The 12,301-nt window shown below is 33.2% G+C and overlaps 1 protein-coding gene across 12 annotated transcripts in view; it reads right to left on the reverse strand.

Annotated features, from left to right (window-relative positions):
* The window catches only part of LOC114331473 (transient receptor potential cation channel trpm), a 1,429,758-nt gene that overhangs the window by 15,557 nt on the left and 1,401,900 nt on the right, over positions 1-12,301 (reverse strand). For 11 of the 12 annotated variants that reach the window (XM_050642920.1, XM_050642916.1, XM_050642919.1 and 8 more), the window contains 2 exons: positions 11,206-11,514; positions 4,991-5,299 (listed from right to left, as the gene is read on the reverse strand). In XM_050642920.1, the coding sequence (XP_050498877.1) occupies positions 4,991-5,299; positions 11,206-11,514 (618 nt within the window). The remainder of the gene's footprint in view (positions 1-4,990; positions 5,300-11,205; positions 11,515-12,301) is intronic. The other variant, XM_050642923.1, reaches the window with a different exon arrangement.

The following is a 12,301-nucleotide window of genomic DNA, read 5'->3' on the forward strand; positions in this document are numbered from 1 at the left end:
GCCTCGTATGAAAAAATGAGAGGATAGTTTTTTTATCGCAAATTGAACGAGGAATTCAAAAATGATTGTTAATTTGAAATATGTCAGTGGCGTACTATCTTTTTTTTTCTTTGAAAAGTTCAGACCACTGCCCCTATGCGCGCCAATGATGAATATCAAATCCTTAATTGTATGTCAAAACATGCACAATACCTACCTCTTAAAACCCGCCAAGTTTTATTACAATGTTGTCAGTAGTTTCGGCAAAATCGTAAAAAATGTGTAAAATTTTGTTTTCTTCAACGCCCTGTATCTTGAGAATGGATGGCGTTACAAAAAATTTTTATAAAGCAAACCCCAATTATTTTTCAGTTTTTTACCTACTCCAGTAATGGTGTTACCTATTTTGAAAAATATGTATAAAATTATATCAAAAACCGAAAAAAAAACCAAAAAAATGCGGTTTTTTTATTTTTAAAGGTGCGTTTCACCAATTTTAAAATTTTTAAAAAATTCAGGGTGAAATATTATGCAAAAATACACATTATATATTTTTTTTTTGTGAAAACGAATGTCTTAGTTATTTTTTTATACTCTAAAATTTTAAAATCGTTCTAAAATTTAAATTTCCCGCCAAAAATTAAATTCGGACAGAACTTTTTAAAGCTTACGATTTTTTTATTTAAAGTTTTTCGCTATTTCTCAATGCTGCTGAGATAAAAAATAAAAACATAAAAACCCTAATTAGGCTCTAGGTGGGTCACATGACCACCTAGGGGGCTAAAAATTTCAGAAAGTTAGTTTCACTATGTATGCTAAACGGTGACCTATATGGAATTCGAATCGAGTTGGGGGCACTTTTCATCATCTTACCCGGCTAGGCCCTATGTAAGATAGCAGTATAACGTATTTATACCTTAAAGCTTAAGTTAAATAAGTTAAATTTAATACACATTTTACTATTAAAATATCTACATTTTTCAAATTTGTATAAAGTAATGGTTAATCTCTACAATGTGGATATGGCAGAATTCAGCTAATACTACAAAGAATAAGAGAGAAAGCAATGTTTATTTTAATGATAGAAAAGCTTAAGCTGGTGAAAAATAAAATGTATGAATATGTATCTTACAGTTCAATATGTTTCAATTTAAAAAATTGTAGAACTTATAAAGGTTTGCTCTTAAAAGTACATAAAGGTGATTTTCAAGTCGATTAAACACCTTTAATAAAACACCTAAAAGAAGACAGGACAAAAAGTCCGGAGGTAAAATGTTTGCATAAAAGGACTGTTATTTTGAAAAAAAATGGAATCATTCGAGTGGTGTGTTTATAGAATTCTGAAAATATCATGGACAGAATAGATCTCAAACAAAAAGGTTCTGAGAAAGATGGATAATGAAATGGAAATCTTAAACACAATTAAAACAAAAAAAAATGGAATATCTCGGACACATTACAAGTGGAGAGAGATACAATTTTTTTTTATTTAGCTAATGCCTCGACAACTAATGGCCATTGGCATAGATACAACTTTCGCCAACTGATTATGCAGGGAAAGATACAAGGGAAAAAGCACATATGGAGACGTAGAATATCATGGCAGCGAAACCTGAGAGAATGGTACAGATATACATCAAATGAACTTTTAAGAGGAGCTGCTAGAAATGGGAAGAAGATGATACAATTTTGTGTAAATAACGACTTAAAAATTGGAAATACATTCTGGTATCAATATATGGAGGACAGATACACTTTTGAAGCACAGGAAAGAAATGCTAAAAGTCTAATAGATTACATTGTGATTCCTGCAGAAATGGATATTATCAGAAATATAAAAACAGAAAAATTTGCAGAACTAAATACTCAACACAAGCTACTCGTAGCCGAAATGACTACAAAGAAAAAGCAATATATAGTCGATAAGTCATACACTAAGATAAATATTAAGAAGCTGAAAACAGAGAAAGAGAAAAATGACTATAAACAAGAGATATATGAGGAATTGCAAAGAATGGAGCTGGAAAGAGAGCAATTGGATATGGAAGAAAGATGGAAAATACTAAAAGACACACTATTTAAAACAGCAGAGAAAATTTGTGGAAAAAAGTCAATAAATAAATATCATAAGAGAACAGAATGGTGGAGTGAACTAAAGAAAATAATAAAGGAAAAGAAGCAAGCCTGGAAAAAATATCAACAATGTAGAGATGAAAACAACAAAGCCGAATACATAGAGAAACGTAATAGAGCAAAGATAGCAGTAAGGGAAGCGAAAAATCTGAGCTGGGAAGAATTCGGAAAAGAATTGGAAGCAAATTACAAAACAGATAACAGAAAATTCTGGAACCGTATAAAGGGTTTAAGAGGGAAAAAAGATAGGGAACAGTATGGAATCAAAGATAAAAATAACCAATTGAAAATAGAGACTACAGAAATAGTAGAAGTATGGAAACAATACTACGAAGATAAATTCAAACACGAAGAAGTAGAAAGATATGAAGCAGGAAGAAATAGACCAGAACTGGAGGAGGAAGAGGAACCAGAGAGTATAAGGAAGGAAGAACTGGAAGAAGCTATAAACAATATTAAACTTGGAAAAGCGGCAGGAGAGGACCAAATAGATCCAGAAATGATAAAATGGATGGGTCAAAAGGAGAGGACTGGCTATTACAGATATGCAAGGAAGCATGGAGTACAGAGAAAATCCCAGATGACTGGAAGAAGAACATAGTTCTACCAATATACAAAAAAGGACAACATAATGAATGCGAGAATTATAGAGCAATATGCTTGTCATCGGTCGCCTTCAAGGTATACACGAGAATTATAGAGAAGCGTCTAAGATCGGTGATAGAGACAGAATTGGAAGACGAACAGGCTGCATTCAGATCAAACCGTCAAAGAAACGATAACGTCTACATCGTAAGAAATATAATAGAGAGACAATGTCGTAAAGGGAATGAACTATTTCTCATGTTCGTCGATCTGAAGGCGGCATTTGATACAATAAACAGAGAAATATTGTGGAAAATTATTGGAGAGCTATAATATACCAAAAAAGATGATAAAAGTCATAAAATCTATATATATATACATGGAAGTAGAAGGCCAAGTACAAATAAATGGAGAAAGATCAGGCACTTTTAAATGGGATAGGGGAATTAAACAAGGAGATGGACTAAGTCCCCTCTTGTTTATAATAGTCATGGATACTTTAATCAAAAATACCAAAGATCAAACAAGAAACCTTCAATACATAGTAGGATATAAAAACTTAAATGCAATAAAGATCAACTCCCTTCTATACGCTGATGATATAGTTTTAATCACAGACACAGTAGAGAAAATGCAGAAACTAATAGATATTTGGCAAAAAGAGATACATAAATTAAAAATGGAAATGAACCTCAACAAAACAAAACTTATGATAATAAATGAAGATGAGAAAAGAGAAAGGAATACTAATATAATAGTAAGGGAAAAAGTAATAGAACATGTATCTACTTGTGAATATTTGGGAAATATAATAACAGATGATGGGAAAATGGACTTGGCAATAAGTAATAAACTGAAGAAGGCAACTAGCGTGTATTACTCTTTAAATAATACAATTTTTGGAAAGTCAGAAATAAGCAACAAAACTAAACTCAGAGTGTATAACAGCATAGTAAATCCGATAATGACATATGGGGCGGAAACATGGATTGTCCAAAAGAAACATGAATCAATGATAAACGCGACCGAGATGAAATACATGAGAAGAATAGCCGGAGTTACGAAGTTTGACAGATTCAGAAATGAAGATATAAGAAGAGAGCTGGAACAAGAACCGATAATTAGGAAGATCGAAAACAAACAATTAAGCTGGGTTGGACACATACAACGAATGGAGAAAAATAGACTTACAAAGAAGGTACATGAAGCCAAAATGGGAAACAAAAGAAAAAAGGGAAGGCCGAGGAAGACATGGATGGACCAGATCCAAGATATAGGTGAAAGGAGACACATCAGTATGAGGGATATGAAGAACCTGGCCACCAATAGAAGCAATTGGAAGAAGTGGATAAAAGGCGGAACCCGACATCCGACGCCCTGAAGGGCACTAAGGATTATGAGAAAGAAGAAGAAGAAGAAGAGGAGCTGCCCCTAAAATCTCCGCCACGGAGATGGCACTTGAAGAAGAAGACTGTAATGTTTGTTTTAAAATGTAATATAATAATAATGAGCAAAAATATGGCGGAAATGTATCGATACTTTTGAAATGTGAATTTATTAGAACATTCACCGACTATTATGAGGACATAACCAATTTTGAGCGTATGAAACTAGGCATAGCTTATTTGTGTTGGGTATCATTAAGTGTACGTATAATACGGTAATTACTAGTAAAAATTTCCGGGACATACAGTTTACCGTCTAATCCGAACTAAGTGTAGAGGAGCTGTACTAGACAGATATTTAACAAAATATATTTATATATGTAGTTTAATCTGAAAGATATTCATGAGACGATCCTTACGAAACAAGAACAAATCAAAGAAAAAGTTACCATTCTTGTGTCGAGAAAATAGATTCACCTAAACCCCTAGTAGAGGAAATGAAATAGCGAAGAGCGACAACTAAGAGAGCAAACGAGGAAAAAAATACTTAGCAGATAAATATATTTCTGAAAGCACACAAAAACCACACTATTAAATACCAGTTGAAACAAATAAAGAGGGAAGGCATTCTCTTAACATACAGAGATTAAAGATAAAGAAATCAAAGTCTAAGTTTTTTTAAATCCACAATAATTGTAGAAAATATAATTTTGTATAATTTTTACAACAGTTATTTTAAATCACTCAATTCAATGGCTTAATAAAACAGTAATTTTATGGATAAATTTCTTTTGAAATTTTGAAATATAATATTAATATTTAAAGAAAAACATCGCTATCTTGTCTAATTAGCTCGACTTTCTGCCAACCTCTATAGTAAACGGGTAGCATCATGGATCTGCCGTTACCTAAATGTCCTATTGGTCCAGGCGGTTCCTCAATAGCTGTGGAACGTTTCAAGGCATTTCTTATAGGCCAGGAATTCACACGGAACTCCCTAGTCTCGGTAACAACGCTAAGCAACGCCGGATTTTTCACTGGCAGTTTCTCCATAACATCGTCGTCGATTTCATCCTCATCTTCTTCGCTGTACCTTCGTTGAATCAGGTTTTCCATGACCATATAGTCGCATTCCTCAGCGCTGCGTAAATGTTCTTTTTCGAAGTTGAGTGCTATTTCAGGGTTGGACATTTCGGATGGATTGCGTTTTCGGGAACCTTAAAAAAAATAATATTAGTGTAATGTCTAAATTCACACATGTACACAGTTATGAATACTATTCAAGCAAATATAATATAATAATATAATTGGAAATCTGAAAATAAAGGAATAAATAAAAAATAATTATATGTGCTCGCTACCTTTGCCTATTAGCTATTAGTAGATGCTTGTATTGTGTATTAAAGTAAAAAAGAAACATATAACGATAAAATGTATACGTAAAAAAGCTGTTTGACACATAGACTTATATATTATCATAGACAGAGCGTCATTCAGCATAGGGATTACGAACACTCGATACGAATCGTATCCGCCATGTTTTACCATAAGGCGCTATGGTAAAACATGGCGGATACGATTCGTATCGAGTGTTCGTAATATTATTCCACTGCAGAATGAAGTGCACACTTAATGTCATCCTAGTTTCTCGACACAATCTGCTAGAAAGATATAACACCAAACCATTCCAAGAGATCTTGTCGTCAGGAAGCGCGGAGAGTAGGCTCACTCTATGTTAATATATACCTCTATGGTTTGACATGCACCTTAACCTCAACTAACCTAATAGTGTCAGTAGGAACTTGGACGATTACTATTGATTGTTAGATGTATTAATTTAAAGCCTAAGTTGTACCTAATACGTTTTCGTTAAAATATTATTTAATAAAGTGTTTACCTGTAGCAACGTATCTTTTTTATACCTTATATTATTTTATGGGAATAATAAACCATAAAAGTGATAAAATATATTTTATCATTATGCAAAATATAATTATCAACACAAAAAAACAATTAATTGTTCTATTTAACGTATTCTAACACTTTTGATAACATCGTTATTTAATCCTGGCCGTAATATATTGTCTTTCAATTGCTAGCTTCAAAGTAAAATACTTGAATCTTCTTTTATTTTTTATTTTGGGGTTTTAATAACGAATAGCTCATTTCATTATGAGTGATATGATACTAAAATTAAATGCATTAAAGCGGGGATCTGCAGCTGCAGGTTTTAGGATTAATACTCCTAAGACCAAGAAGATAAGATTAAATGCAACAAATATAAACAAGCCCTTAGATTAGATGCTAAAGATGAGACGGTATAACTAGTCGACTATGAAATACTAGTCGAAAATATGAAAAAGCTCCTCATAAGCAAGATTTTGTGTCTTCCCCTAAACCTACGCCTAGTTAAATGCTACATTCCCCCCATATGGTGTAGAGGCCTGGACGCTGACAGAGACGCTCACAAAAAAAACTAGAAGCATTCGAAAAGTGGGTGTATACGCATTCTTCGTATATCCTGGACCGAACATGTAACCAACATAGAGGTAATCCACAGAATTGGGAAATAGAAAGAAATAGTGAGCGCAATTAAACAAAGAAAACGTCTGTTCTGTTCTATATTTGTGAAACTTAGCAAGTAGATAGAAAAATAATATCAAAGCTGCAGATGTACCATAGCAATAGCAAAAACGCAAACAAAACTCTCCTTGCTTTCAAAAACATAATATATTGAACAATGGGAGTTCTATGAGAAATAAATACCTAAAATGTGAAATAAAGCATTAAAAGACCTTAATAAGACTATTAGTTTTACTTTTAAAAGTTAAATAAAACGTCAGGGCCAGATGAAATCAACAACGAACTGATCATCAACGGAGGAGAAGAGCTCACGAAGCGAATGCACAAGTTAATGGTTACAATTTCGAAGGACGAAAGCATGCCCATAGAATGGAAAAACGGACATATCGCACCAGTCTTTAAGAAAGGAGATCCAACTAAGTGCTGCAACTACAGAACAATTATGCTACTAAATACAACGTATAAGATATTGACACAATTATAAGAAACCGACTAAATCAATACACAGAAAAAATTATAGGACCATACCAACAGGGCTTTAAAAAAGGAAGATCAACAATAGATGCAATACACGTACTAACACAAACAATTGAAAAAAGCTATGAACAATTACACATACTATTCATCGACTTCCAACAGGCCTTCGACAGCATATACGGACAATGAAAGACATTCTAACTAGAATGACAATCAAAGACTCAACAGCAAAAGTTAAAACAAATGAGGGAGATACAAACGCCATCAAAATAGAACTTGGGGTAAGACAAGGAGACAGTCTGTCAACGACACTATTCGATATCGCTCTAGAAGGAGTAATTAGGGACACAGGGCTGAAAAAGACAATTATTCAAAGCTAAACACAGATCATATGATATGCGGATGACCTGGGACAGGTAGCACGAGATAAAAAAAGACTGGAAGAGGCACTTTTAACCCTGGTAAGAGAAGCAAAGACGAGAGGATTAATAATCAATCAGAATAAAACAAAATACCTTATAAGCACAAGAGACAATGTAAACAGAATAACAGAAATAAAGATAGGTGAAAATACATTCCAGAGAGTAGATTGCTTCAAATACCTAGGGGTGATGGTGGGCGGCAAAAACGGAGTATAGAGATAAACGAAAGAATTAAAGCAGGTAATAGAGTATATTGGAAATATCACGGACTACTCAAGGACAAAAACCTGAGCAAAAAAACAAAATCAAAAATATATGCAGCAGCAATTAGACCAGTAATAGCCTATGGAGCAGAAGTAATGTGCCTTACGAAAAAAGACGAAGTAAAGTTAAGAATAATTGAGAGAAAAACTAAGAGAAGAATACATGGCCCAGTAAAGACAGAAACAGGGGAATGAAATTCTGATCCATAGAAAGCTGATGAACCATGAAATAATAAATATAACTGAAGGAGAAGATATAGTAAAATTCATTAAAGCACAAAGGATCAGATGGTTTGGGCACACACAAAGAAGGGGGGTAGAAGAACTGATCAGGAAGATAATGAACTGGAAACCAGTAAAAATAGACCAAGAGGAAGACCAAAATTAAGATGGGAAGATCAACTGCTAGACGATATATCAAAGATGGAAATTGCAAACTGGAGAGAAAATATTCAGGACCGGAGAGAGTGGAAGAAGATAGTAGAGAAGGCAAAAAACATCACATTCTATGAACGACGACCTAAAGGAAACTGCGTACTAATCCTCCGCGTGAAATGGATTAAAAAATCACGAGGGAAATAATCCAGGAGTATCTGGCAACAAAGAAGAATGTGAAAAAAAAATTTGGAGTAGGGAGTACACAAACCCTGGATACAAAAAATAAATAGGACAAACAATACAGAGGAAGATCCAAATAATGAAAGTAAAAAGAAATATAAAGCTGAGTGAAGAAATTCAGAAAAGGTTTGTAATAATAAGAAAAGAGAACAGATCAATAACTTTTACCAAGAAAGGAAAATTAAGAAGGAAATGTTAATGTATGAAGTCTTCACCAAAATTATTAGATGCAGACTAGACAAAATCTAAATAAACCGGTCAAATTATTGTACTAAAATGATCCAGAACAGAACTTATTAGCAATGGGTAAACATGAATATCCTCTTCTTTGGCTTTAGATAAGCAAGTTCTTAATTCAGTTATAAGAAAACGATGGTATCAAAATCGAAGAAGTTGATATGTCTATGATAATAGGAACAGGTCTTCAAAAAATGTGCGGCGGAAAATCTTTGAATTCTTCGAAAAGGAAGTTGAGAAATCTGGATTGATTATGAAGGAACGAAAAACAAAGTATATTGAAATGGGACAAACAAAATTTAAGCAAAAGAAAATATTTAAAGATGAAAAGAGATAACGAAGGCAACATATCGTCCAAGCAACGTAAAATAATTTTAATATCTAGGAGTTCTAGTTGAATCCAGAAATAAGCAAGATAAAAAAGTCACATGACCTGAATTAGCAAGAAAATATGGAAAAAGGCCCGGAGAGGTGAAAGAAGCAGGTTACGATCAAAAAAATGGTTAAAAGACTCCTTAAAATATTATCTGCAAAGAGTAGGCATTGCAAATAGTGCTTTTCTTGTAATTTACAATAGAATTTATATTGAAAGAGTTGTGCAATTTTGCTCTTTAATTGCAGATTTTTTGTTATTAGTGCAAAGTTATGTAAATAAAATGAGGCTACGTTTAATTTTTGTCGTACATTAAAAATGCTGATATTTTACGTTGTTCATGTTCAAGTATTAACTTTTAAATTTGTTATTGCTGGATCAGATATTTTCCAGTTATCGGATATTATTCCCATATAAGTCATTATGATAATTCTTTTACATCTATTGATCTTAGTTGCTACAGTATTCTTTTTCTAAAATTGATTCCTATTCGTAATTGAATAGAAATCAATATCTTTTTTCAATTTTCTGGTATCCTACACACACTTTCACCATTTTCTGGACTAGTTACTTTCCATTCCAATATTCCTGTTTTTCCTCCTATTTACAATGTAATATGTAATAACTCCAAGAAAAATATTTTCCTTTTTCAAATTTTTCAGTAATTTCTATTCTTGTGTGGTATATTTCGTTGTAGCTATTTTTCTTCTTTTCATTGCTTTATTTTACAGATTTTTGTCGCCGGCTATTTGGTAGTTTTCTTTTGGACCTATATTTTTTAAAAAGCAAAACCCCATGAGGTTTATTTGATTTTGTTTTTTATATTGTTTACAATTCACTATTAAGCACTACTATGAATTAAACTACTCTGTACTGAACTACTCTAGTAGTTCCAGTTAAGTAATTCAAGTTAATTGTAGTAAATATTTTCTTCTAGTAGAAAACAATTAAAAGCTATGATGCGGATGTGAACATCTACTCTACTGCTTGTTTGATGATGGACTATAAAAGCAGTGAACAACGTGTTCGACATAAGATTAAATAGGTTTTTAATGTGTGATAATTTTTGGGTTAGTTTAAAACCATCAAAAGCAAGCTAAACCAAAGCATTAAATTTAAAAATGAACAGTTTAAATACTGCAGTAATTGCAAAGCATGTCAATGGCAAAAAAGTTTACAAATCTGAAAAATAATTCGTTTATTTATTTGATGATTACTCCTATCAAAGTGAAGGATGTTTTTTGTCCGGTGAATATATGCGTTTGTGTTATCCATTAGCTTCTTCTTCTTCCTCTTTATATTAAATTCTGCTTGTTCATTGGCGAACTGGTCTATGGATCTCTATGGAAGGTTGTCACTCCATCTTTTGCGTGGTCGGCTGATACCTACGATTGGTGATTTATCTCTTGCTATTTTGACCACTCGTGTCTCCATCATTATGTGGTTATTCCATTCTTTTTTCTATTTAGTGTCCATTCGTTTATACATTGTAAGTTTAATTTTCTTCTAATGTCTTCACTCCTCTTTCGATCTCTCCTGTAATTCTTCCTGTAATTCCTGTAATTCTTCTCAGTACTCTCATCTCTGCCGTTTCCAGTAGTCTTTGTGTTGTGGCTGTATCGGGTTTTGTTTATGATGAATATGTCACTATTGTCTTACACTGGCTTTAAAAAATTCTTGACTTCATCTCAGTGATAATATGTCGCTTTCGCCATATAGTGTTATTAAGGCATCCTGCCACTCTATTTGTTTTTGGTAATCTTTCAGGCAATCTTAATCTTTTCGCATATGAATATACATTAAACCTTTCTTAGGTATCCAGCCCTCAAAACTGGTTAAAACATTATTTGTTTGCAGATTTTTGTAAAATGAACAGGCCAGCATCTATCATAATTTTTGCTAGCCTGGCTTCTTTATATCAATGAGCTGTCAAATAACCCATCAGTACTACTGTTTTCTACATTTTATAACGCCTTTTATTGCTTACATTTATAGTAGGAAAATTAAATACATACCAAACTATGTATCAAAATTATATTTAAATAGGGAATTTGTACCTTTCTGTAGGTATTTTAATATGTCTAAATTATCACACATTACTTAACCGTACTTAATCTCTTAGACCACCTCCAACGATGACCTAAACTTACTTGGAGGTGACTGTTCAGGTCTGGGCGGACTAAGCAGTCCAGGCGATCTAGGAGGACTCAGAAGTCCACAGACGGATTCCAATTCGTCAGTAATACTGGTGTATTCAGTATGCATGTGCATAAGTAGAGCCGAACGACTACTAGCAGGCGGTATGACTTTAATTTTAGGCTCAGTAAATGTTACAGATCGTTCTAAAGATATAGTACTCGACGGCAAGGTAGCAGGAGGTTCGCACGGATCCGGTTCTGACTGCGTTTGGGAAAACTGTCGCTTGGGTAGTGTAGGTTTCAGGGGTTGAGAGTCGTCACCTGAGGGGATACGTGTTAGTTTTTCTAAGCAAAAAATGATGACCACTGTCAACATATTAGATAACTTCTGTTTGGATTATCAACCAACTAGTTAAAATTTTGTCAAACCAACAGTGTCTAGACAGTTTAAAAAATATTTAATATACACACATCAAAATAATCTAGGGGACAAGTATATTAATAGCTTTAAATCAATGTTAGCTGCAAATATATAAAAGTTTTTGATCTTTTTTGTTGTTTTATTGATTATTGTACCAACTTGGATGGTAATACTGATAAGAAATGCTATAAAAAATTTAACAAAACTTCAATATGCGTTTTTTTGTCTATAAGATAAAAAGTAATATTTTTTTATTGGTACTTGATTCTCGATGTCTATGTGGATTTTTATTGAGTATTGCAATCGCCAATAATGGGGAGACACCATTTAAATTGCGAAACACATGGCGTGCTATCTGGATGCTTCAAGCTGGCAGAAGTCAAAGAGACGTTGCTGAGGTCCTCCACACGAACAGAAGTGGCATTAATAGTTTGTGGTTAAGGTTCAAGAACTGATGTTGTTGCACAAGGATAATCAACCAGATTGAAGAACGTTTTAATAGGTTGCAGGCTTTGCGAGGTTGCACTGTAACTGCATCACAATAGGGAACTTGCACATTTTTTTTATTACATAATAATGTTCAGTTTTGTTTAAAAATGAGATTTCCCAAATTTCACGCTTCAAAAACTCATAATACCTTAGAAGTACAAATTTAAGGTCTTCTGTGTTTTAAAATAGTTCAAACGA

Source organism: Diabrotica virgifera, chromosome 2, assembly GCF_917563875.1.
Source record: "Diabrotica virgifera virgifera chromosome 2, PGI_DIABVI_V3a".
Lineage (NCBI taxonomy): Eukaryota > Metazoa > Arthropoda > Insecta > Coleoptera > Chrysomelidae > Diabrotica > Diabrotica virgifera.